This window comes from Enhydra lutris, unplaced genomic scaffold (assembly GCF_002288905.1).
Source record: "Enhydra lutris kenyoni isolate GAN:26980312 unplaced genomic scaffold, ASM228890v2 scaffoldscaffold3, whole genome shotgun sequence".
NCBI classification, from domain to species: domain Eukaryota; kingdom Metazoa; phylum Chordata; class Mammalia; order Carnivora; family Mustelidae; genus Enhydra; species Enhydra lutris.
The window spans coordinates 47,609,266-47,636,245 of NW_019154087.1; the positions used below are offsets into that span (position 1 = coordinate 47,609,266).

Sequence of the window (26,980 nt, forward strand, 5' to 3'; positions counted from 1 at the left end):
TCTGTTCCTAGAATTGTTGCTCTTCTTCTCTTCAGTCTCCTGTTGGATTTGTAGGTGTTCGGAATGGTTTGATAAGCTATCTAGCTGATCTCCTGCTACCTGATGTCGTCTCAGCCTTCTACTTCTCTGCCATCTTGACTCCTCCCCCCTCTCCCCATTTTCAATAAACGTGTTTTGATTTCAGTTTGAGGGTGGCAGGAGATTACTGAGTGCATATGGTGTTAAGTTTCTCACCTCGTTTCGGTACAATAACAACAGTGATGTGTCCCCTTGATCTATTTGGTAGAATCAAAAAGAAACACACTCTCTTGTTCCAAACCCTTGAGGGGATTGGCTTCAGTCAAAGGGTAATAAAGCCCAAACTAGTGGAATAGGCCCGTGTCCTTGAGAATTGTCCTTGAGAATCTTTTTTTTTTTTTAAGATTTTATTTATTTATTTGAGAGAGAGAGAGAGAATGAGAGAGAGAGCATGAGGGGGGGAGGGTCAGACGGAGAAGCGGACTCCCTGTTGAGCAGGGAGCCTGATGTGGGACTGGCAGTCGCTTAACCAACTGATCCACCCAGGCATCCTGCCCTTGAGAATCTTACCCAGAGCCTTGTAAGTCAGTTTCTTTCCCCTTGGCATTTTGGGAAGTGTTTTACACAGGAGAAAGGAATAGATCACTTTTCTACCCATCATCGCATAGTTTGAACACTTCTGTGTTCTTATATTTCATACACCAAGTCGCTAACTCCAAGAGCCAGAATAAGCCTCAGTCTTTGCATTCCAGATTCTGTTTGAGTCAAATGCTAGGCTTTCCAGATGGATATCTACATAGCCCATTTAGACTTTTATTCAAAACGCTTACAGATATTTCTTAAATTGCATTCCCTGCAGAGAGGTATTCCTAATTGTCCAGTTACCAAGGGCTTATTTGGTTGGCCAAATAGCAAGGCTATTGATTAATCTATTAGTCTACAAATATCCAAATGTTATTCTGGGGGTGGGTGTCCCAAGCTTCATTATTCCCAAATATAATTTGGGAATTCTACTATATCCATTGTGTGGACTTACCCTGCCTTCTTCAACCAAAGATTTACCATTCAGAAGGTGAATGGGGGTTGATTTCCAAACTGACTTATGTCTGTCAGCGGAGAATTTTCCGTCAGCACATTGGGCAGCTTGCTTTGCTGAAACAGAAGGGAAATAATGATGTCTGTGCCATTCAGCAATAGGAGCTCACCATTTGGGGGATTTTGTCATTGGCCCTAACTGCACAGCTACAACCTGTTCTTGAATGCAATATACTCCCACTCTTCCCTTACTTAAGAGTAGTTAGCAAATATACTTCTGTAAGTATCCTTTCCATCTTATCAGTGAGTCCTTCTGAGTTGTTCTGTCATTGTTGGAAGGTCTCTCTGACATTGCAACTGTATTGGGGTTTAGAATTATTTGATGTCTCAGTGGCAGGATCTGTCTCCACCAAAGCCAGGTAACAGATCAATGAGTGACTCCTCTGAGGACAATCTTTAGTTGCTGCATTTAGTGACTTGCAGGCCTAAATCTCCACCACTCTACGCTAAGATGCAATACTAGACTTCTGTCAGGGGGACGATAATCTTCGAACATCCATTTGACAATACTTCCAAAGGCATCTGTGTGTTGTTTAAAGTTAAAATAGTAACTGTGGATGAAAATTGGGTGATCCTAAAGTTCCCATTTAGCATAACAAATTAAATTGCCCAAGAGGTGAAATTAATTTACTTAAGCTGGAAGCCAGTAATAGCAAAGCACTCTATTTTATCTAATAAGTGCATTCCATGATGGGTTCAGGTATAGGTAAGGCCACAACAAGATGGGTTTTTTGTTTTTGTTTTTGTTTTTTTCTTTTTTGCTCCCCGATCTTCAGTTTCTTAGTAACACTAATGTCATCCCTGTAGCATCACTGCACCTTCCAAGTTGCTCTTTCAGCTTTTGGGTGCTGCCCTTCACAGCTTCAACTGAGTTCCTACATGGTCTTGTCCCCTTTTAATAGGAGGGCTATGTAGGGGCCCCAACCTTTATAACATCTACTGTTATTTGCCTTAGGGTTGTGTCACTGGAGGTTGATTCTTTGTTGGTTCTCATGTCACAAGCTTAAGGTTGTTTTTACCCACAATATTTCAAATGCTTCAGAGCTATTCCATTTCTCTGTAGGTGACAGTGGTGTAACTTTGACTTTCAAAGCCCAGACTCTCTGTATTCCCATATTCCTCAATTTCCAAAGAGGTAACACTTGTATATTTAAAATTCTGGGAAATCGTTTGGATGCCGAACATGGCAACCGACCAAAGATTAATACTCATCCCGAATAATCTCCTCCATTTCATTGTGTTTGCTATTCAATTATTTAGCCCCTTGATCATTTAAGCAAAAAAAAAAAAAAAAATGAATATAGCAAAGATTCAGTTGGCAATTGATGGTACTTCTCAGCCACGTGGTCCAACTCTCCTCTGGCCTGTTACCATATAGTATTGGCACGGTGCACTTGGAACATAGTCATAAAGAAGTACTCTCACAAGGGAGCACTCTGTCTTTCCAAGTTCCCAGGAGAACTTTGGACAAAAACTGAGGCCCATCTCGCTTGTTTGTTTATTTGTTTGTTTGTTCCTTATACCAGTCTCAATTTTACCTTGTTTTGTGTTTCATTTTCTTTCCTTTTCCTCATCAGTAATTTCACTTTTACAAAGGCGATTAACAGAAACAGCAGTCTTCTATTTTCCCTCATTTCCCCTTTCATTCAGCTTCTTTATTTTGATTAATTTTGCCAATCTTGCAGGGGTCAAAGCTATATCATGTAAAGTAAGTGGATAAGACTGGTCTCTGGTAATCTGTTTTTAAAGTTTTTACAACTTTAAACCAAGGTTACGGTAACAACCATTGGGCATCAGAATCTCATGAAATCCATAATACCTATTGTCTCCCCAAAGTAATTCTGATCTATTGATTCAGGAATCCAAAAGCTACTCCTTATATTGCTCTGCATTGTCCAATTCTCTTGACTGGCATTATTGTTCCAGGGTCTAGAGTCTGGAGTGTAGGATCTTGGGTCTGAATTAAGAGAAGTGAAGCTTACATTCTAAGAATCTCCATTCTTAATCAGTTGCTGTTTTCATTAAAGCAATCCTTATTTAATTTGTTTTAAAAAATATATATTTGTAATTTTTAAAAAGATTTTATTTATGTATTTATTTGTTTGTTTATTTGTGAGTGAGCGAGAGTGGGAGAGAGCATAAGCAGGGAGGGGAGAAGCACAGGGAGAAGCAGGCTCCCTGCTGAGCACCGAGCCCCATGCAGTGCCCCATCCCAGGATCCCAGGATCATGACCTGAGCTGAAGGCTGATGCTTAGCCGTTTGAGCTACCCAGGTGCCCCTATATTTGTAATTGTTAAGAATATCAGAAGATAACTTAGTGAAATTCATGTGAAATATTTAGGATTTCTTACAATTCAGGATTCATCAAGTCCAAAAAATAGGAGTCATCCCGATTATATTCTACTACTTTCTCATTTTATGTTAGGCATACAATATTTGCAGAGTCGTTCTTCTATGAATCACTCACATTACAAATTGTTTAAAATTTTTTTTCAATGTGTTAAAAATGATTAAGAATAGTACCTCCTTGGTTGAGCTTCACAGATTTGGATAAGAAGAGGGGAAAAGAATTGTAATATAAGAAGGGAGAAGCTGCCTTGCACTAAGCTTGAGACTCAGTCGTACTATTAGCACAACAAATGATTTTTCACAACTGTCAAAACAAAACAGAACAAAACAAAAACAAACAAACAAAAAAACTATGGCTTTTCAACCAAATATTTTATTCTATTTTTTGGTCCACAGGACAAAGAAATGAGTTGATTTTCACATTGCACTGTCATCATTCTTATATTTCCTGTTTATTCATTCACCTTGTTTATTTCCTTTTGTTCTGTTTTCCCACTTCTCATTCCCTTTTTCATTACAGGCAATCTTTCTAATGTGTTTTTTATGTAAATATTTAATACTATATTTTTATTTACTTTTTAAAGACATATATACTTGTTCTGTGTACATGTGTATTCCATTTATGCAAATTCTCGCATGATAGCTTTTGGGAGGGTTTTATGTTTTTAATAAAGCTTTTTTCTTTTCTTTTTTTTTTTAAGGGATTTTATTCTTTCTTTTTGTAAGAGTTTTTATTTATACATTTGAGAGAGAGAGAGCACATGGAAGTGAGAGCATGGGCCTGGGGGAGGCGTAGTGTGAGAGGGAGAGGCAGACTCAGTGCTGAGCAGGGAGCCCAACAGGGGCTCCATCAGGACCCCAGGATCATGACCTGAGCTGAAGGCAGACTTTAACTGTCTGAGCCACTCAGGAGTCCTTTAAGCTTTTTATTTATCTAACACTTTATTTTTTTAAAGATTTATCAATATATCAATATTTGGAGGTGATCACATTTAACCCACAGTGTGTCTCTGCTGCTTTGTCTTTGAGAGCATGTCCCCACACCACTAACATAGGTCTCCTCACTGACAGCTATGTAGTTGAGGAAACTCCTAGCTTGTCACATTTCTGTTGGAGAATTTCCCTGAAGTATTTATCATGATTGGGATTTCCAGGTCACGGGATAGACATATTTCTGATTTGCTTGAGTCCTGTCTAATTGCACTAGCTTCATTTCCAGGGCACTTAAATAAGTACATGGAGATACTTGGAGAAGGTGACAAAACACTATGTACTCCTAGTATACCATAAATTTAACTCTATTTATAAATAAGTTTATTTTAGGTATTTGCCTGGATAGGCTATAGAGATTCCTGATCCTCCAAAAGTCATACATACAGTAGAACTCTCCAGACAAAATAAAATTATGTTGCATTTTAGTGAAAGTAAAAATTCTCTGAAATTTTGTAAAGCACAAATTACACATATTATTCTCTCAATAAAAAAGTATCTTCTCTCCTTATATACAGTTCATTTACCAGGTCCAATTTGCATATCCAGTCATAAAGAATGTCTTTGCATTACACGCTCATTGATTAAAAAATATATTTATGAAATGCCTACCACACAACCTCTACTGTTATAGGTGCTGGGAATTCAATGGTGAAAAAAATTAAATGGCACTTTTTTTTTATATTTGTAAATTAATATTTATACCTAAATATGGACAGAGATAAGATATGCATAAACAAATAGATATCTACAATGATTTTTATTGAATCCCTAAACTATAAGATCAAGTAAGTTACATAACAATGAATTAGCTGTGAATAAATTTGAATGTATTATGAAGAGAAGAGCAAAAGCTTTTGTCCTACATGAACATTAGCATTCTTCTATGTGATTTCTCTTCCCCAGACGATCCTGAGGTGGAAGAGTCCCCAGCATGATGTCAGGTATCTTCAGCAAGAACAAAATGCATATCCAGTAGAAATTGGTGAATATATATTCAATAATTTCTATAATTGTAATCATACTGGCCCCACAAAATAGGCCCAGTTGACCGCCAACATCTGCTGTAATAAAGCCAACAACGAAATTGAATAAATCATGTTTTTTATAAAAAGCAAATTAAACATTACTGAAATTTAAAATATTTGAAACAAATAAGTTCATCATAGCTGATACTATACGAAGATGAGTTAATTATATCATTTTTAAGTTTGGCGTCATCTCAAAAAGGAGAGAGTTATAAAGAAAGAACAAACTGATGCCTTGAGTGAGAGAAAGGAGAGAGAGAGAGAGAGAGAGGGAGAGAAAGCAATTATAAAATCTGTTTCCAAGAATGTAACTCAAAGATTTAGGAAGATATTAAATCTAGGGAAATTAATAAAACATCATAGACAATTACAAATTCATTTCCCTGTGTTGAATGAAGAACAGAAATGTAATATTTAGACGGTTATATTGAGGGACGATGTTTTCCAGAAACAAATTTCTAAGCAATTTGGAAAACTATCTTTTTAAGCATTTGTAATATTTTATCCAATAAAGGCACGTTACACGATATTGCCTTGTGTGTAAGAAAGTTTTAAAACCTGTATTTGTCTTTGTTGTTTGTGATTCTTTTGTAGTAAAAAGTGACATAAAATTTACCATTTTAATAGATTTTAAGCTGTGGTTCTGTGGCATTAAGTACATTCACACTGTGTGCAACCATCACCACCACCCATCTTCAGAACTTCCTCAACTGAAATCCCATACCCGTTAAAAATAAATTACCCAATCCCCCATGCTTCTACCCCTGGCAACCACCATCCCACTTTTTGTCTCTATGAATTTGACTACTGAAGCACTAACTTCTTAAATAGAATACATTATTCATCTTTTTCTCGGTGCAAGGGGCCATTCTTAGGGTCCTGCTATTTTTTTAAAGAGGGGTAATGCAGTGTAGGTTGCCCCTAGAGCTTTGACGAATATGTACATTTCCTCCCTATTCCGGGACTCAGCTGCCAGTGTGTGACTGCTGTCATTTTGCCTAAATCTGATACTCCTTACTGTCTCCGACATGACTTCCTCTAAATATTCAATGAGATCTAGGAAATCAGCAATTCGATTTGTTAAGGATGTAAACAGAGAAGGGTTGTAAATGGAAGGTTGAATTTTGCTTGGTGGGTCTCTTCAGTCTAGTCTGGGTGGAGTTCTGCGAGGAGGTCTGAGATGCCTGATAGTCCACTCAGAGGGAGGATTGCTGAAACACCCTACAAATAGACTACTCTACAGTGGTCATTTGCTGGGGGCGGGGTGGCATCTGAAGGGAAAGTAAGATGCTGTGTGTAAATAGGAGTGTCAGCCTTTTCTTTGTGAAAGCTGGTGTGAGGTTTGCTGGAGAAGTGTCTAGAAAGTGGGAAAGTGCCAGATTTAAATGATAGACGAAAGACAGCCACTATCTCTTCTCCTCCATTGATAAGCTAAAACTTTAAGTACAAAAGAAAAAAAAAAAAAAGACCCTGATAGAAAATGTCTTAGAAAGTGAGGAACAACTAAAGAACACTTACCAAGTAATTCATACACACTCACTGCTTTTTGCTGCTGAGTTATCTTATAGTTTAAGTCACTATAGTTTATTTCAATGTTCACAAGATTCTCCCTGGGGATAAAAGTAAAGTTAATCTAGCTCAGGATAGTCAGCACTACTTTTAATTCCTCTTTGATGAAAGTAATATTCATTTTTAATTCAGATGTCATTTAATGTGGAATGAAACAGAGCACTGTGATCACAACAGCTTCATTTGGAAGGTACTCTTATACCTCTGTTGGTATTTAGGAAGAAGAATTTTCCCCCAGATCTAATACTTCTATGCCTTATTCTTAAGAAAATTGGAAAAAGACATTACATGTAAATATCTATTGAGTAGATCAGCATATGTACAAACATGTAAATGGGTGTCTAATTTGAATTAAATCTGTCCTGGTGTAATCTGGAGAAACTACATGGTTTCCCTGAGTTTTGGTTTCTTCATCTCTAGTAAGAATTTCAGAGTCAGGATTTTAGAGTTGTATGAGGAGAAATTACATAATGTGTGTAAAGAATGGCACAGAATCTGGTATATCCTGGGTATTCAATAAATGTAGTCATTTACTTTATAACATTGATATATCAAGGCAGAGACTCTGCTTTCTTAGTGCCTTCTAGAAATCTTTTTATGAGACCAGAGTGAATAAAAACTATTTTAAAATAACTCTTCAAGGGCGCCTGGATGGCTCAGTGGGTTAGGCCTCTGCCTTCGGTTCGGGTCATGATCTCAGGGTCCGGAGATCGAGCCCCACATCGGGCTCTCTGCTCAGCGGAGAGACTGCTTCCTCCTCTCTCTCTGCCTGCTTCTCTGACTACTTGTGATCTCTCTCTCTGTTAAACAAATAAAATCTTTTAAAAAAATAAAAATAAAATAAGTCTTCATATAGTCTTGGATGCACTCACATGCTCTGTCTCCAGCTCAGAACTTACTTTGAACTGCAGTAAAAATCCAACTGTCTCATGGTATTTTTTATTTGAATCTACAATAGTTATTTCAAATGGAACATATTCCAAGCCAAGCTGTTGCTGTTTTGTCATTTATAACGTAATGACACTGAGAGCCAAATCCATGCATAAATATTTGTCTTACCTTCAAAATACATACAGAATCCAACAACCTCTCACCCCATTCTTTGCTACCATCATTGCCTAAGCTCTCAACATCTCACCTGGATTTTCCCAATAGCTTTCTGATTGGTCTTTCCACTTTCAGTTTTAATGTAAAAAGTTCCCAGATACGTCCTAGTATACTCTAAGTTAAACTCCATGACCCTATCTCTACCACCTACCTTCTCACTTCGAACTTTCTCAACTCATGCCCTACCATCCTTAGCTATTACTTACACTGCTTCCTGCCACACTAGTCTCCATTCTGTTCTATCCATACATGAGGCATGCTACTGACTTAGAATCTCCCTCTACATTTGATTTCCCTCTTTCTGGAATATTCTTCCACCATTTATTATTGAGGCTAGTTCTTATATCTCCTTGAGATCAGCAGTTTTCAAAGTGTAATCACAGATGTTTAGGGGTCCCCAGTATCTTTTTGGGGGTTCATAAAGTCAAAATTATTTTCATAATATATGAACATATTATTTGACATTTTCACTGTGATTGTTATTTCAAGGAAGTAGCCACATTTACGTGGAACATCATTTGTACTTGAAAGGATGACTGGCAAACTACGGTTATCCAGACTATAATATTTGGTAGACATTGTCACAAAAATGGAGGAAATGCCTTGTCTCTTCAAGAGAAATAACTGATAATATTTGCAGTTAGTAATAAATTTCAAGCTTAGCTTTTATGCTATTTTTATAATTTTGGAAAATTTGTGTCTGTTAAAATGAGCTTGACAACTCCCCAACTTTTAAAGCCTTTTCTGATAAATAATGATATTAAAATAAAATGTACATTATATAATTAATGGATCAATATTGGAAGATCTGCACAACTCGGAGAATTTTTCTAATAACAAATAGTGTTCAAAATCATTTATGGATGAAAGATCCATTGAAAGTACAAGATCAGTAGATATGAATATATTTAATAGATATTAATATATATTTTAAATATGAAAACTTCATTGGTATGTTTTGATATTTCACTACTTTCAAATGGCAACCTTCAAATGACACCGTTCCCTCTTTTTGTCCTATAAGAGAGAAGCGGATAAGAAAGTCCATGTACTTTTTCCTTTGACACCTGGAAAAGCTCAAACGCTTGAGATATCTCATCCAAATCCTACTTCATGACCACAGTGAAAGGCAAAGTCAATTGTCTCTCCTGGTTCTTCTAAGCTAAGAGAGGCTCTGCTTGGGAGATCCCAGAGACTTCCAGAAATTCTCATTACATGACCACTGAAATTTTTTCATACCCCCTTGATGCATCTGTGGCATCATAGGTCCCAACACCCAAATCAAATTTTGAATGGAGAGACAATCCACTCCCCACGGGGCAACCATATGGTACAATTTACAATTAACATTTAAGAAACTACACGTGTTGCATTTTGATGAGTTATCAAAGAAAAGTGTCACGTATCTACAAAGGCTATTAAAATATGTCTCTATTTCCCAGTCATATATCTGTTTGACCCCAGATTTTCTTTACATTCTTCAAGCAAAATAACATAAATCAACAGATTAAGTGCAAAAGTGAGAATCCAGCTGTCGTCTATTAAGCCAGACACTGAAGAAACTTACAATATTCCAAGATAATACCATTCCTCTTCTTGAATTATTTTTTGTTTCCAAAAACAGTTTGTAAAAAGCTTTTTATCTATATTGCCACATAGTACATTTATTATTGTGATTGTAAATGAGTTAATATATAGCATTTTCATGGTTTAAATTTCCAGTGTGACAAAATTCGACACAACTCACACAAAGAAAAGCTCATTGGACTCTTCAGTGACTTTAAAGAATGCAAAGGGACCTTGAGATCAGAAAGTTTGAGGACCACCGCTTTAGGTCTCTACTCAATTGTCAGCTTCTCTGGTAGATCTTACCTGATCACAATCCTCAACACTGAGAACAACCCTCCCTGACTTTGGCTTCCTAAGGCCCTTTTTCTGCTTCCTTTCTCTCCATAGCACTTAGCACTCCCTGACATGACTATATATACATAGAGTTCATCTTCTCCCCAGTGAAAATAAGTGCAACAAATCAGAGTTTTGTCTTTTGTTCACTGAGGAATCCTTAATGTCTAGAACACCCAAATCCCGACACATAATAGGAGCTCATTACATATTTGTAAAATGAACAAATAGGGGAACAAACTGAAGATGAAACAAATGAACAAAGGAGTAAATACTAACCTGTCTGTTTTATAAGCTGAGGTGGAAACCAACCACCTGATGATTTTCAGAGAGCAACAATAATTGTCATGAAAATGATTCCTATTCACAGTGTTTCCTAGAATTACGTGGTGTCCTCCAATATATCTTAGAAACATGGCTGTAAATCACTCTTCTAATTATTCAGAGTTTTAGAAATCAATATCCTCAAGTACACTTAATTCAAAATATATCATTAATATGTTTACTTAATTTCCATTGGTTTAACCCACGGTAACAAGAGAATGTGCTAGGTGTAAGTAGATAATCAGGGGGTACTGTCATATTTACAAATAATAAAATAGTTGTCAAACTGAAGAAAATAATAAAGTTGTCTTGGAAGTCCAGTAATTTTAGTAATATTGCAATCTTTTTGTCCCCCATCGTGCTCCTAATTTGCATGTACATTGATAATACTGTTTAATTTCCTAAGCACAAACCTCATAAACATTTCCAATCATTAACCATCTGTATTTTTGAGAGATGATAAATTTATACCTTACAAAAATAGTGTGATATTTACTCAATTTCTCTCAGGCAAGTGACTTCCCCAGTAATTGGGTCTCATTGAATCTATGCCATGTGAGGCTGTTGCTGACTCCCCATTATAAAGATGATAGGAAGCTTGGCCTGAGGAAGGCAGTAGTATGGAACTGAATATGAGGATAAACTTTGGCTGATTCTTGGCCAGTTTCATTAGTAAAACAAATGAACTTTTTAAATTTTTCCATTTGAATTTAACATTTTCAAGAAAAGTCATATGAAATTATTTGTTTTATGCAAAACGCATTCATTCCCCTTAATATAGCATTCATACTCAAGTAGCTGAAAGTATTTACGTAGTGTTTTTTAAATGCAATAAACACTCCATTTTTCCTTGATCTCCTTACCATTATTAAAATCCAGATATTTTATAATTTCAACTCTCCTGACACAAACAGATATTCTCGGACTTAAGTCCTGAGCAATTTCAATCCATCATGGGGCATATTAAGTAATGATGTAACTCAGGAGACCTCGATCTGCCAAAAGGCACACAGACTGCACCTCTCAGTCATACTTAAGTCTAACAGAAATAATACCGTAAGTAAATCACATTCCCATATTAAAATGGAATACAAAGAGACATCTCTTCTGGACACAAGAACATTAACAAAGAGGTAATCTCAAATTTTCATGCCCTTCATCTTTGTAACTGCTAAGTGTTTGAAATCATACCTATCAACCCTGTCTTGAAGAAAGTACTTTTTCTTGCTGATTTGTAAAGATCACTTCATTGTCTGGGCATTTCCATGGGGAAAGTATTTTATTTATTTTGTGAAAAGAAACACCAGGCTAAAAGTGGAATCAAAATGTGCTTTCAATGTTAGATACCTGACTTTTAATGAGTTAATACATATTCATTTTACTAAAGTACAATCTCCCATGGACTACTGTTTCAGGCACTCTGCTTAAAAATATTAACAAAAAACAAAGAGAAACATTAAGGTTGCTCCCTCCTTTTAGAACAAAGAGCTCTCTATGAAGTTTGATTTGTGATTTTGAAGCGGCAGCGTGGTGTAGTAGAAAGAGACCTAAGTTAATCTTTGGCTAATCAAACTTGGAAGGATATATCTTTGTGGAAAAATATAGGGCGACTGGAGTCCTAGGTCTTGGGCCCAAGTTCTCTCTGTGTCTCTGACTACCTTCCTAGGACAGTTACTTGAGATGTTGTGTGTGTCAGTTTCCTTGCTTGTAAAATGAGAATAATAATTTGTGCTCCATCAACCTTACAGTTATTAAAACATTCAAACTATGTGATACTCAGGTGAGGAATTTTCCTATTTTAAAGCATCAGTTGATACTCGTCAGTCGTGTTATTTTCCCCAGTCAGTCCACAAAGGTGAGAACAAATTCCTCAAGCAGGCCTCATTTTACTTTTCACACAATGAAATTGAAGGACTGAAAGACATGACCTTATCCACTTTTAAAATTCTAGATTTTCATGGTTAATTTCGTGATGTAAGCCACTGCCTCCTTTGATTGTTCAGAATTTTGTTTCCTTGGTCTTTAGAAATTTTTGAGTAAATAAAATGTTCCTGTTAGTTACAAATAATTTATAAGACTAAAAAGATTACCTGATATATTCCTGACTTTGATTTAATTTCTTCGAAAGATATTTCAAAGCTTTTTGACTTGGGAAAGTAGAATAAGAAATAGTAGCAGGATATTCTGTTTCTTCACAAGGAACAGGACAGCTAGAATTATGTGTTCCCATTGTGCATAATCCCTTATCTTCAATGAGGTCTGGAATGAAAATCAGGGTATTCAAAGAAGAAGACTACTCCATAGTTGGGAGGACAGAGCTGTTACAAATTTTATTATTTTACTTTCAATGCTAAAAAAGTGGCTAACAAGTTCTATCATTGCTTTCTTGGCAAACGGTGTTTATATTTTATTTAGATTTCAGTGTAAATATAGCAAAGGAGATGGAAAATGAAACATTTAGGTGTTGTTATCCTTTAAATTCATTGAGTCATTGGAGTCTAATCTTTGTTAGAAATCAGAAATTCTTTCTCGAAAAGTTTCTGGGTTTATTTCCATAAAATAGTATCCATTTGGACAGGAAAACGTTGGAAAGTTGTTTATGTGACATTGTGTCACTCTGAGAAGAAATTTCAAACACAATCATGAAAGCCAATGACGCAGGTTTAAAGTAAACTTACCCTTGGGTTTATCCCAAGTTCTAACTGAAATATGTGGCTGGGTGTTGAATTTCTCTCGCACCTGTGGACCCAGTGACTTCTAAATCAGCCAGAGGTTCTCCCTCCTCTGTCTTCTCTAGAATTCTGTAGAACAATCAGACTATCTATGCAAATGTATACTGAAAAAATCCCCTACAGGAGGTGATATATGTCTCCAGCGTTCCTCTGGACCACATCCCAGTGTCCAGTCCACTGCTCCCCACTCTTGGTAGATATTCCAGTTCTTATTTTCCCTGTGGCTTTGTTACTGAAACTCTTTGTTCTTGTGAACCCTTTGTTCACCAAGACCCCCTGATTAATGATAAACTTGGGAGTTTTTTTTCCCCAGAATCTAACCTTGATACTCCTTTAGGACATCACATTCGCACACACCCTCTAGTTGTTTACACTGGTTAAAACCACCATTCTTTCCCTCTACTCACACAGACACGGTTCACTCACACACACATACTCTCACAAACACACACTTGTCTGTGTACCGCTTATCCTACAACACTCTCTGAAGAACTACATGCATGGTTTGTTTTCCCAAACTCTCTCTCCAGCCCCCATCGGGAGTAGGAAATTATAAGAAATTTGATAATGTATCTCTTAACTCCACTGGTCACTAATCTGACTTCTGCATAGTCAGCTTGGAAGCTGTTAAAAAAATATATGTGATTCCTTCTACCCATATCCATTCCATGAGATACTTTACAACAACGGAAAAGAAATTGTGAATTTCTTTTATTTTCTTTTATTATTTTTACATTTTTTAAAAATTTTTAATTTTTTTTAGAAACTGTGAATTCCTATTCCTGGTTTACTGAAGGTATTTCCACAATGGGATAGAATAGCAAGTTTTATAGGAGAGTATATAATATTCCATTTTAATAAAAAAAACCCCAGTGATTTAACATCATAAATATGGAGCTATATATGTGGAAAAAAATAAAGGTAGACTATACGAGAGTGTTAATATTGGTTAGGGGTTAAGATAAACAATATGAAAGCAAAAAAAAAAAATGTTGCTTAAGAAGAAACTCCCCAGTAAAGGTGGCATGTATGATTTTTATTTCATTTGCATAAAATTTTATGTATACCTATATATATAACATATGTATTTATATATGATATGTGTATAATTAAACGGATAAATGAAAGAATGGTCACATAAATAACGACAGTAATTCTCAGAGTGATGCAACTTCTACTGATTTCCACAAGATTGTTCTCTGTTCTGCATGTTTGAACTAGTCACAATATGCATGCTTTATGTAATAAGAAAAATACAACAAAGCTATTTTGATTATACAAAAGTATCAAATTAAAAAACATAAAAGTTATAAATAAAAATCAAAACTGTCTTGCTGTTACTTTGGCACTGAAAATATTTAATTCAGATTTATCTTGAAATCAGAGGGTTTTGTTTTCTTTGTTTTGTTTTACTGCGTCTATAAAAGCTACTTAATTTTAAGAATACTGAAAAACTCCCTCTTTACAATCTCTATTCTGTTTCATTTCTGGACTAGCTATAATATAATTTAGAGGCTTGTACAGGGGCACCTGGGTGGCTCAGTTTTTAAGCATCTGCCTTTGGTTAAGGTCATGATCTCAGGATCCTGGGATGAGGCCCCACATCGTGGTTCCTGCTCAGTGGAGGGCCTGTTTCTCCCTCTTCCCTGCCACTCCCCCTGCCTGTGCTCTCCTGCTCTCTCTCTGTCAAATAAATAAATAAAATCTTAAAAAAATAAAATAATGTCTTATATAACTTTGAACATCTTTCATATAAGTCCTGAGAATAAAGAAGTAAAGTAAACCACTTACCAAGTGTAGGAGAAACACAGTTGTAAAACGTTTGTAGGTCACATTCTATCCCATTTCCTTAAAAATAATAAGTGTAAACATAGAGACTTTATATTTTATGAAATAAGTGTATAATGACAAAAATACCTTCCATCCATCCATCCGTCAGTCTGTCCATCCATCCATCCATCTATCCATCCATCCATCTGTCCATTCTTTTGCAAAACAAAACAAGACAAAAACTATGCAAACATGCTAATATCTAAAGAAAATATACATTGGGAGGAAAAATAACAATGTTTTTATGTCCATGTTTCTTTTTTTCTCTGCCTATATACTAATTTTAAAAATGTAGCTTGGAAATTTATAATTGTTTTCACATTTATCATCTCATCTGTTCAAGTAGCTGCAGGGGAGTAGGGTTTGGTTCACCTTCTGTCCTTCTCCCTCTATCCATTGATTGATTGATTTTTATTTTTTACGGTATTAGTTGAAGGATGCACAACATCTTTTTGTGTGCTTTCTTTTTCTTGTTTTATTTCTATTTAAATTCCAGTTAGTTTCCATACAGTGTAATATTAACATCAGGTGCACAATTTAGTGATTCAACACTTAACATCCATTGATTTAAATATATATACACAAACTCGTACACCTGGTGGGCTGCTTTTCTAGCGGTCAGATAAGTACCAATATTATTAATCACTGGCTGTGGACCTTGAGAGGAAATTGTAAAATCAATATGGAGCAGAGCTGAGTTTGATCCTAGGCTGATTCTAAAGCTTTAGTCATTGCACCTTAACACAGATACTTGTCTACTGCTATAACCCTTGTGGTCCCTAGGGTTAGTCACAGTGTTTACTCAGTGCTATTGCAAATAACCAAGAGGGATTGTCTATTTACAAGTTGTAGATAAACTTGGCTTACTATGAGGACATTTCTTGGTAAGGGAAATGAAAGAAGCAAAAAGAAAAGAAATCTACTTCCAGCATTAAATTTATTTAAAAAACTTCTCTTTTCCAAAGTATGCTTTGCTTCTTCCAATGATATTTGTCCTGTTACAAAGAACAATGACATTTTGGAAACAATCCATATCCAAAAAGCAGATTTTGGGGATTGCCTTTGCAAATTGTTAGTAGAGGTACTTTAGTTACTTCAATTAATGTCTATAGATCTCAATTTCATCATCTATAAGTAGATTCAGAAGGATATGTGAGGATCAAACTAAATAAGATATCATTTTGAAGGCACTTGGTATATGCTAAAGTTCATAAAAATGCCATGCTTTGTATTTTATAGTTTGTCTTGTCTAGTTTCTGGTCCATATTTGTTATCCAGTTCTATTTGCAAGGAATAATACATTTTAAAATTTTAAACATTATAATCCATCCACCAATTCAGATGTTTCCCCCCAGAAACTTTGAAAAGATAATTGGCCCTGACAAATCAGATCCAGCATGAGCGTTTTACAGAACGACAGTTTCGAATAACCAGAATTCTAGAAAAAAGGAAGTGATGATTCTCCAAATTCTAAGAAGCAATTTGTTAACTAGGCGTGGCATTAGTCTATCTGTGTGTGAGAGATAGCGTGTGTATGTGTGTGCGCACCTGTGTGTGTGAGATAGGTCACAACAGCCAATTTAAAAAAATTTAAATGGGCATTGCCTTTGACCCACTCTGTCTTTCTTTATGTATTTGCTGGCCAGGGGGTATGAGGCAAATCTGAATAAAAATAACCAAGGCTTATATAGAATGTAGTCTGTGTCAGGCGTGTTTTAAACCACTTACATGCTTCTTTCATCTGTATGACAATCCTCTAAGGTAGGACACTGTTAGGATTCTCCCCCATTTTATAAGAAGTACCGAGAGGTTTAGTCTAAGGTCATGGAGAGGAGAACTTGCGTAGCTGAGATGAGCAGCCTGGTTCAGAGTCCAGCTCTGACCCACCCACTCTGCTCTACGGCCTTCTTCAGTGTTTGCTGCTGATGTCCCTGGCTCTGGAAATGTTCCAGATTGTTCCCAAAGGGAGCCTGGAGTTTGTTTGTTTGTTTGTTTGTTTTCTGACGATAAAGAAAAGAATTTCCCAATAATGACATATTCAGGGTTGATTAATATTTTTATAGATGATCTAATTTTTCCTTCAAATTGAGAAAATGGGGATGATCAATTTTAGATACTTGGGAGCACCCAATTTTACATCCTGAAAATAAGAATTGGAGACTAACTTGATTTTCTTTTCTTTTCTGGAAATCTCTGGCCTGTTTCCACGATTTAAGATTTGTTGGTGGGGGTTATACGTGTCAAGCATACGACTTTCTGACATAGATTTCATAAGAATGGAAAACAATTTTATGATATGTTATTTTCCATGATTCAAGTTAAGCTTGCATAAGAGGAAATTTGTCATTCTTTATTTACCAGGAAGCAGAAAAGGTAAACATCCACATTGTTCTTGTATGTGTTGAGCTTTACATTCCTTCAAGCAACCATAAGTGCTATAGCTACTAAAATTCTGTAGCTTGATGTTAGGATTACATTCTCCCCAGGGGTATTCTTGAAGAACTGTCTTAAGAGAAAACAAACACGTGGTTCAGGAGGTATATCTGAGACAATCCACACATTTCCATTCCAACAAGAGAAGCTAATATATACTTTTTTACTTTTCTCTTGGAGCTCTTTGATTCTTTTTTTTTTTTTCAATTGACTACATTTGCCTGCATTGCTTAATCTTTTAGCCTGAAAATCCCCAAAGGTAAATATAACAGTGGTCCTTTAACACATATCCCAAATGCTCTGTACCTAAAATGAATCAATAAAATCAGACAGACTGACTGCTCTAAATATTAAATCACGTAATAAAAAATAGTATCATTTATGGAAATAACATGTTAGCATATTCATAGGTCCACCCACAAAACACCAACCAAAATGACAGGAAAAAATCTTTTATTGAGCACTTACTATGTTCCAGGCAATATGGTAAGTGGTTTTTTAAAAAAAAAAAATATTTAAGATTTTATTTATCCATTTGAGAGAAAGAGAGCACAGGAGAAGGGGCAGAGGGAGTGGGGAGAGAGAACCTCAAGCAGATTCCCCCCTGAGTGCAGAGCCCAGCATGGGGCTCCATCTCAAGAGCCTGAAATCATGAGCTGAAATCAAGAGCTAGATGCATAGCCTACTGAGCCACCTAGGCATCCTGGTAAGTGCTTTCTTTCTTTCTTTTTTTTTTTTTTTGCTAATCAGTTTTTTGATCAAAAAATTCAAAATAGCACAAGTAGGCAGAGAGGCAGGCAGAGAGAGAGGAGGAAGCAGGCTCCCCACAGAACAGAGAGTCAGATGTGGGACTCGATCCCAGGACCCCGGGATCATGACCTGAGCTGAAGGCAGAGGCTTTAACCCACTGAGCCACCCAGGTGCCCTGGTAAGTGCTTTCTTGATGTTGTTTCACTTAAACGTTGTAGTTACTATAATAACTATGAAAAAGAGGTCTTTTTCTCAGAGAGAGGAGATAGAATTTCAGGACAGTAATTAAGGAAATTGTAGAGCAAGCGGCTGGCAAATGGGAATCCGCCAGACATGCCTGACTCCAAGATTCCTTGCTCTTCCCACTTATTTTTCTTCTTCCCAGACTATCCCATTGAGATAAAGCACAATTCAACAACTTGGGGTTCTCTTCATATTTACTGATCCTTTCCATTTCTAATGAAATTTGAAGTTACCTTGAATTTTCCAGGTTTCCCAGCTTTTATTTATATTGTACATGTGAATTCACTGATATTACTACATAGGTACCTCCTAGTAATGGGGAAGAATCTGAAATGAAACGAAATGTAAAACTTCCAGAGGTCTTCTAATGACACGGCAGAAAGAGGTTTCTAGTGGAAGAATTATTTAGGTGTATATCCATTTACTACCCTACTTGACTCCCTCAAATTCTAGACCTTATACATCTATTTACCTTGACTTGGCGGATTGTTACTCGGGCATGCATTCCTACAGGTGACGACAAGCCTAAGCCATCAATCTGTGGCAACTTCTTTGGTGAATGGATAACAAAGATGATTCCAGCATCAACAAAACCAAGGGCTGGGTCGTCAGTGAATTCCTCCTGAAAGAAACGACCCCAAGTTTTCCCCAGTGACAAACTGATATCAATTTTACACAAGTTCAAGATTTCATTTTATTATCTCGTAATAGCATTTGATCTACTTAAAATTAAATATTTCCTAACAATATCCAATTTCTTTTTATATGAAAACTGAAAAATAACCCCCTAAGATGTACTTTTCATGGTTGAATCACATGTCGAGGAGTTAACAGTTTCCATGGATTACCTTCGCCTTAGATGAATACCATAGAACATATCATGACTGCTAATTGTCTGATTTCCCAGGGCTCCCTCTTCCCCTTGTGGTCTTTTGGTTGCTTCTTTCTTGCCTATTCTCTTCACTTTGTTTGTTTTAGAAAATCATTTGGCTCCTTTCTTCTTCTTGCAGTTAAAATCTCTGGCCTTATTTAAAATTGAAATTCATTTCCCCAAGAGTGAAGACATATACTATGTTTTTAACACCAATGCTCGTCAATAAATCCTAGGCCAGATGAAAAAAAAAATGAACCCTAAACTTGTGGTATCTTGTTATTAAAGATCTTCCTTGACTTACAGTGAGGTTACATACTGATAAACTCACTGTAAAGAAGAAATATCATAAACCAAAAATGCATTTAATCACCTAATTTACAGAATATCTAGCTTAGCCTAATCTATCTTAAACATGTGTAGAGCACTCACTTTAGCCCAGAGCTGGGCAAAATCATCTAACACAAAACGTATTTTTTAGTAGAATGTTGAACATCTTGTGTAATTTATTGCATATGGAACCAAAAACGAGAGCCAGAATGGTTCTATGGGTGTAGTATGATTGCAAGTGTATCAGTTACTTACACTGGTGATAGTGTGGCTAGCTGAGAGCTGCCTCAGCCCAACATCATAAGAGATTGTCCCACATATCATTAGACCAAGAAAAGATCCAAATTCAAAATTTGAAGTATGACTTTGACTGCATGCATATCTCTTTTGCACCATTTGTAAGGTTGAAAAATTATAAATTGAGACATTGTTAAATCAGGGACTGTCTGTAGTTATAATTTCAGATTATAAGGCGAAAGAAAGGGTTTGGGAATATGATGATTTTTTTTCTGTGAATGGATCAACTGCATATGTAATTACACTTAATAAACATGCTTAATATTCTATTTGTAGCTCAGGACCCTGTTTCTCCCCAGTCTGTTATGACTCTCTAAGAAACATTCAACTGGCTAGTGTGGGTAAGTATTTAAGAGCCATTTACTTATGGAATATTACTTTGCGTTTGCAGATTTTAATTGCATTCTAAAAATATTTGGGAAATTCTAGCTTGTAAAATTCATAATATAATATCTAAACAGACTATATAGCTAGTATTTAAATGTCCTGCAAATATAAATAAAATATAAGTACAAGTAAATATATATATATATATTTTATAGATAAGACTATATATATGTGTGTGTATATATATGCACACACACACACCATACACACACAGACACACACACACACACACACACACACACACACACACACACATATATATATATATATATATATATATGCACTATACTGTTGCAGTACTGTGTTAGGAAAAAAGTATCTTGAGTGGGATACAAGAGGAAGTTATGAAACATGCCTTAAAGAAAAACTCTTTGAAATTAGCCCATGGCCTTATTCATTTGGATTGAGAGGTACGATAGTTTAATGGGATTTGGGGAAACCAGGTTTACTTCTCAACTTCACATTAATCATATAACTTTGGATGCCTAATTTATCAGCATTTCAGAATCTTCATATATAAAACCATAATAATGAAGCAGAATATCTCTGAGTGTATAATACTAAAAACAGTTGTGTAAGATACAACGTAAGAATTACTCTTGGAGGTGAGCTACACCCAGTACCCTTGAAAGCTGACAACCACTGTATTCCTTAGGTGTCTGGACATCTGCCTCTCAGGCCTAAACACTTAAAGACTTCTTGGACCAATTACAAATTTGTAAAAACTAGGCTTAGGCAGTCAATTTATACAGCATTCTTTATACAATGAGTATTTTTTTAGTCATCCTTTGGACTATAGATTCCATGGTTTGTCAAATGTGCATGCATGACTTCTTTCTAAAACATGTTACCTTTTTTATATAAAAGTCTTTCTAAAAATATTCTTAAAATACATAAAGTCATTTTAAATTTACTATATACATTGTGGCTGAGAAACTTCTGGCTTCCTTATTTTGTGGTATGAACATTTCTGGAGCCACAAAAATGATGGTCAGTAGTATAGTTTAAAATGTCCAGATTATGCCTCTAAATTTTAATTTTTTAATATCTATGTCAATATTTGCATCCATGGGACTCCAGGCTAGGTTAACAAAAACTGAAATAATACCAACTGTGGGACCAATATGACAGGGCAAAATATTTGATCAAATCTTTTGAAACCTCTGCACATTCTTATTTGTCTTGACGCCTGGCAAGGTTTAAGAAAATTCAGTACCTGATTGACATTGAAGAGCAAGCTTAAGCCTCTTCCAGAGACACTCACTTTTTCCTTTGCTTGAATATTTTCACCATGATTAAAAGTAAAACAATTTCCATATTCAGTGAAGACATGTGCAAAGTCCTCAATATGAAAATGAACCAAATGAAATGTAATTAGTTAGGTATTTTGGCGACTTTTAAAGTTGAAGTTGTTCTAACTTTAAAAAAAATAAGATGTCTAAATGAGAATGCAAAAATATCAGAAAGAAGAGGTAAAGTGGTGATTCTGGTTTCTGTTCATTAACAGGTTTTTTTATTTTTTAATATGCCTGTGTCAATCTATATGTTATTATCCGAGATTTTTTATGTAAATAAACATGTTTTTAAAAATTATTTGTTGTGTGTTTAGTAAGGATTCATGGAAGCATGTATTCTTACCTAGGGAGAAGGCTCTTTGAAGGTTCCCCCTGCCACCACCATTGGCATCCTCCAAATGCCAATACCACATAGGCACCCATATGATAAAAACTGGGCCAATCTGAATACCCTATTCCCTCACTTCAGTAACTGGTTTAGGAACTGACATTTGTCCTACACAAAGCTAATCAGTCTTGCATGGAATTATTAAGAGGATACTGGAGTGTTAACATATGATAATGAGAGGTGAGGTTTGTCAGCAATCATCATGGCTCTGTGAGGAGAATTCACACGGGAAAAAACCAACGTGAGTCACGAGATAGAAAGAGAGAGAGAATGTTAATGATATTGTCAAAGTATCTTGGTTGAGCCTATTCTGAAGCCAGTCCTATTCTCTAGAGTTCCCTGTTAATTAACCCGATGCATTCTTTCTACTCTTTTGTTTCCAGAGGTGGGTTTCTGTAAGTTGCACCTGAAAAATTCCTGTCTAATACATGTCGAATACAAACTTTCTTGGTGACAAGTTTGAACATGTTGTTTAGTAAATAACAAGCAGCATAGGAGAAATTCTTCCCTACACTAAGAGTTTGAAAAGGGCTTCATCTCAGTCAGATGTCTGTCAGGACTTTTTTTTGGTCTGTGCACTAAGGAAGCCTACCAGAAGAATAAGGAATTGTGTCTCAGAATCATGAATTTGTGAAATTTACTTGGAATCACCTAGCAACACCTGTTACAGAACTGCTCCTACTAGAAACATGGTGTCAGAGTCCCTACATATCCCTTCACTAATAGTTTCCAGGGATATCCAACACTTTCTCTGAAATGTAGACTAATTACATAAAAGACAAAAATAGGATGTTATGAGTGATTAGAGAAATATATGTAATTTGCACAGTCAAATGCTGTGAAATGCTTTCTACAGCCTTCAACCAAAAAAAAAAATCTGAATGTTAGTTCCTTAATGATAATAAAAATGCTATCTTGGAATATGTTATTGAAGAATGGGAAATATTAAAATATTACCTTGCGTTAATTTTTTTTGGAGATTATCCTGCAACAAAGTTAATCAAAGATTTCTGTTCTCTAGCTTCTCTTACCTAACCACTTGGAAAAAGAAGTATGTTTCATGTGTATTCCATACCCCATGATGTCATAAGGCTGAACTAATGAAATAGCCTCTTTCAGCAAATTTTGATCGATTCTCTGTGGAAGTAAACTTCATCTCCGTGTGAAACAGTACAGTGCAGTAGTTTATTATGTTGATGATATTTGAAGAAATATCAAATTGTTACCTGTGGGCCACATGGCTTTCCAAAAAAGTCACATTCCAACAGTGTGCTACTGTTGAGATAAAAACCATTTTTTTTTACAAACTCTGTAATGCTGAAGTTTTGATGACTTGTGAGAAAATCAATAGCATCTTTAAAGCCAGTGTAATTGGACCTGATTTCCTGAAGATGGAGAACTTTGTAGACAATATTCCATAAGAAAAAAATAATACCAAATTTGGCTGCAGCTTCTGTTTGGAACCTATTAGTAGGAAAATAAAGGCAATATTTAGAATAGCAAAGACTGTCTATTATCTAGAGGACAGACACCAAAAATCGGGGCCCTATCAGCTTTTCCAGCTTATCTAAAGTTACATTCTCCTTCATTCATATAATACATTCAGGGAAAACTGAATTCCTAAGAGGTCTTTGCCACATCTGAAATCTGCCTTGCACTTGTACTTGTCATTTCAATTACCTAGAAGACTTTACAGACCTAGATCTGGATACATCCTAATGGATCTTCAAGACCCAACATGAAGAGAGAAGTGGAAATGTAAAGTCGCTAAGAATATAGACTCAGGAGCCAGATTTCCCAGGTTCGAATCCCAGCTCTGTCACTGTGGCTTTGTACTCTGCCAAAGCGGTTATGTTGGAATTATTTTCCAATATCTTCCTTGTGTATATCTGGTTACAATAGTAGAGTAAGAACTTCAGCCTCAGACGTATTTTGCGGTACATCTCCTGACTCAACTTGTTGATATGGGGCAACAGCCAGGACTGGAGCTCTTCCTGCTTCCTTCGGCTTCTTCAACTCCCGGATCAAATCAGAGTGCGACCTGGAGAAGGTGCCAGTTCATCCTCCAGGTGGCTTACCCTACTGAGATCAGGGGTGGCGAAGAAGAGAGACACACCTTCCGAGTTCCTATTTCTTCCTTCGCTTCAGATCTGTTTTCCTTTCTGACTGCTGATCTTGCTGATTTCAAGCCCAGCACCAGAAACAGAGGCAAGAGACTTACAAAGACTGCTTAATCAACCCCAGCGTGTAGTGGACTTAATCCTTGTACTAAATTTATTCTGTGTCACTCATAGGGCTCTTTTTCTCCAAGGAAGCCCTGATTGTTACAGCCAGTGAGTGACTTCATCTCACTGTGACTCAGTTTTCTCACTTGTAAAATCAGGGTATGTTAAAAGCCTACCTCAAAATGTTATTTTGATGGTCAAGTTATTTTTCTTAAAACATTTAGAAGCGTGTCTGGAATATAGTGTAAGTTATGTAAACATTCATGAAATTAATGCCCCCCATCACTGTCCAAGTATTTTCCTGGCAATTAAAGGAGAAGGAATCTATTCGCCCTAACTACAATAAGTAATCTGTGATTCCCTTCTTTCGCTGAGCAATTTCCACGTTGCCTTGTGTATAGTTGTTTAGTTGCATAAACCATATCCTTTCCAAAATATGATTAATATTTTCATATTTTGGGTATTATAAACCTTGAAACTGGACAAACACTCTTCATTCAAATTTGTTGTTAGAAAGCATAGAACGAGGAGTGTATTCTCTCTTGCTACGTACACAGAGCCATGTGGTGCTGGGTTTGTGTAAATGTGACCTCACTCCTGGACTTCCTTTCTGTCCCAGATTTTATATTTTATCTTCACTTTCTATTATCTTTCATGTAATTTTGCTTTCTCCTATAAGCCACATTAAACCCTTTCTCAGTCAAGGTAGAGTATACATAAAACAAAACATGGAAAATAAAAAAACACACCCAAACCAGCATCATACATCCTTTTAGAGGTGAGAAACTATTTTCACCATCAGGTCTGAGTAGAATCTCTTACTTAACCAGCTTTGAGCCTTGAAGGCTTGTCTTAAATCTACCAGCCCAGGTTCTAGATTCCTATGCATATCCTCCTCTGACTTCCCCTTTCCTTACAGACACTATTAACCTATGGTGGTATTCTACCTGATAAGAGTATACCCCAAAACCTTGCTTTTCTTGGTCAGCAGTGTTCCTAGTAATCTTTGAGGGGTTAACAGTCTACATTTGCAAGCTATTTGGGAGGGGGATCACAGTGGTAGCCCTAATTGAGGGATGGACCTTGAACTTCCCTCAGCTTTCCATCTCTCTGAATGATGACACTATGCCAAGGATCTGCTCCAAAACCCTGCAACTTTGGGGTTTCTACCCAGGCTGAGAGTCAATACTACTTCCCACGATGTTCACTGGATTCTTTTCAAAACAGCTACGCAGAGAAATGAAGTAACTTTCACACGTGTAGGAAGATAAATACAATAGACAAAGGGGGTTAAAGGGAGGACATTTTAAAATACTTTATTAATTGTATGATGTTAGTCACTATACAGTACATCATTAGTTTTTGATGTAATGTTCTATGATTCATTGTTTTCGTATAACACCAGGTGCTCCCTGTAATCCATGCCCTCCTTAATGCCCATTACCAGGCTCACCCATCCTCCTACACCCCCCTTCTAAAACCTTTTGTTTGTTTCTCAGAGTTCATAGTCTCTCATGGTTCATCTCCCACTCTGATATCTCCCCCTTCATTTTCCCCTTCTCTTAATGTCCTCCATGCTATTCCTTATGCTCCACAAATAAGTGAACCATACGATAATTGACTTTCTCTGCTTGATTTATTTCACTTAACATAATCTCCTTCAGTATCATCCCTGTTAATACAAAAGTTGGGTATTCATCCTTTCTGATGACTGAGAAATAGTCCATTGTGTATATGGACCACATCTTTTTTATCCAATCTCTGTTGAAGGACATCTTGGCTCTTTCCACATATTGGATATTGTGGCCATTGATGTTATGAACATTGGGGTTCATATGGCCCTTCTTTTCACTACATCTGTATCTTTGGGGTAAATACCCAGTAGTGCAATTGCAGGGTCATAGGCTCTATTTTTAATTTTTTGAGGAACCTCCACACTGTTTTCCAAAATGACTATACCAATTTGCATTCCCACCAATAGTATAAGAAAGTTCCCCTTTCTCCACAACTTCTCCAACATTTGTTGGTTCTTGCCTTGTTGATTTTTGCTATTCTAATTGGTATAAGGTGGTATCTCAGTGTGGTTTTGATTTGAATCTCCCTGATGGCTAATGATGATGAACATTTTTTCATGTGTCTGTTAGCCATTTGTATGTCTTCTTTGGAGAAGTGTCTACTCATGTCTTCTGCCCATTTTTTGACTTGACTATCTGTTTTTTGGATGATGAGTTTGAAAAGTTCTTTATAGATCTTGGATATCAGCCCTTTGTCTGTAGTGTCATTTGCAAATAACTTCTCCCATTCTGTGGGTTGTCTCTTTGTTTTGTTGATTGTTTCCTTTGCTGTGAAGAAGCTTTTGATCTTGATGAAGTACCAAAAGTTCATTTTCACTTTTGTTTCCCTTGCCTTTGGAGATGTGTCTTGAAAGAATTTGCTGTGGCCGATGTCTAAGTGGTTACTGCTTATGTTCTCCTCTAGGATTTTAATGGATTCCTGTCTCACATTGAGGTCTTTCTTCCATTTTGAGTTTATCTTTGTATATGGTGTAAGAGAATGGCCCAGTGTCATTCTTCTGCATGTGGCTGTCCAGTTTTCCCAGCACCATTTATTGAAGAGATTGTCTTTCTTCCATTGGATATTTTTTCCTGCTTTGTCAAAGATTAGTTGACAATAGAATTGAGAGTCTATATCTGGGCTCTCTGTTCTGTTCTGTTGGTTTATATGTCTGTTTTTGTGCCAGCACCATGCTGTCTTGGTGATCACAGCTTTGTAATATAGCTTGAAATCAGGCAATGTGATGGCCCTAGCTTTATTTT

General features: G+C 36.3%; 1 protein-coding gene across 1 annotated transcript in view; it reads right to left on the minus strand.

Moving 5' to 3' along the window:
* Positions 1-5,326: 5,326 nt before the first annotated feature.
* The window catches only part of LOC111157919 (acid sensing ion channel subunit family member 5), a 39,163-nt gene continuing 17,509 nt past the window's right edge, over positions 5,327-26,980 (minus strand). Inside the window, exons 4-11 of the mRNA XM_022519659.1 lie at positions 23,166-23,403; positions 21,473-21,598; positions 18,844-18,993; positions 17,304-17,451; positions 14,907-14,963; positions 12,474-12,642; positions 7,000-7,091; positions 5,327-5,517 (exon numbers count right to left, since the gene is read on the minus strand). Coding sequence (XP_022375367.1) covers positions 5,327-5,517; positions 7,000-7,091; positions 12,474-12,642; positions 14,907-14,963; positions 17,304-17,451; positions 18,844-18,993; positions 21,473-21,598; positions 23,166-23,403 — 1,171 coding nt within the window. The remainder of the gene's footprint in view (positions 5,518-6,999; positions 7,092-12,473; positions 12,643-14,906; positions 14,964-17,303; positions 17,452-18,843; positions 18,994-21,472; positions 21,599-23,165; positions 23,404-26,980) is intronic.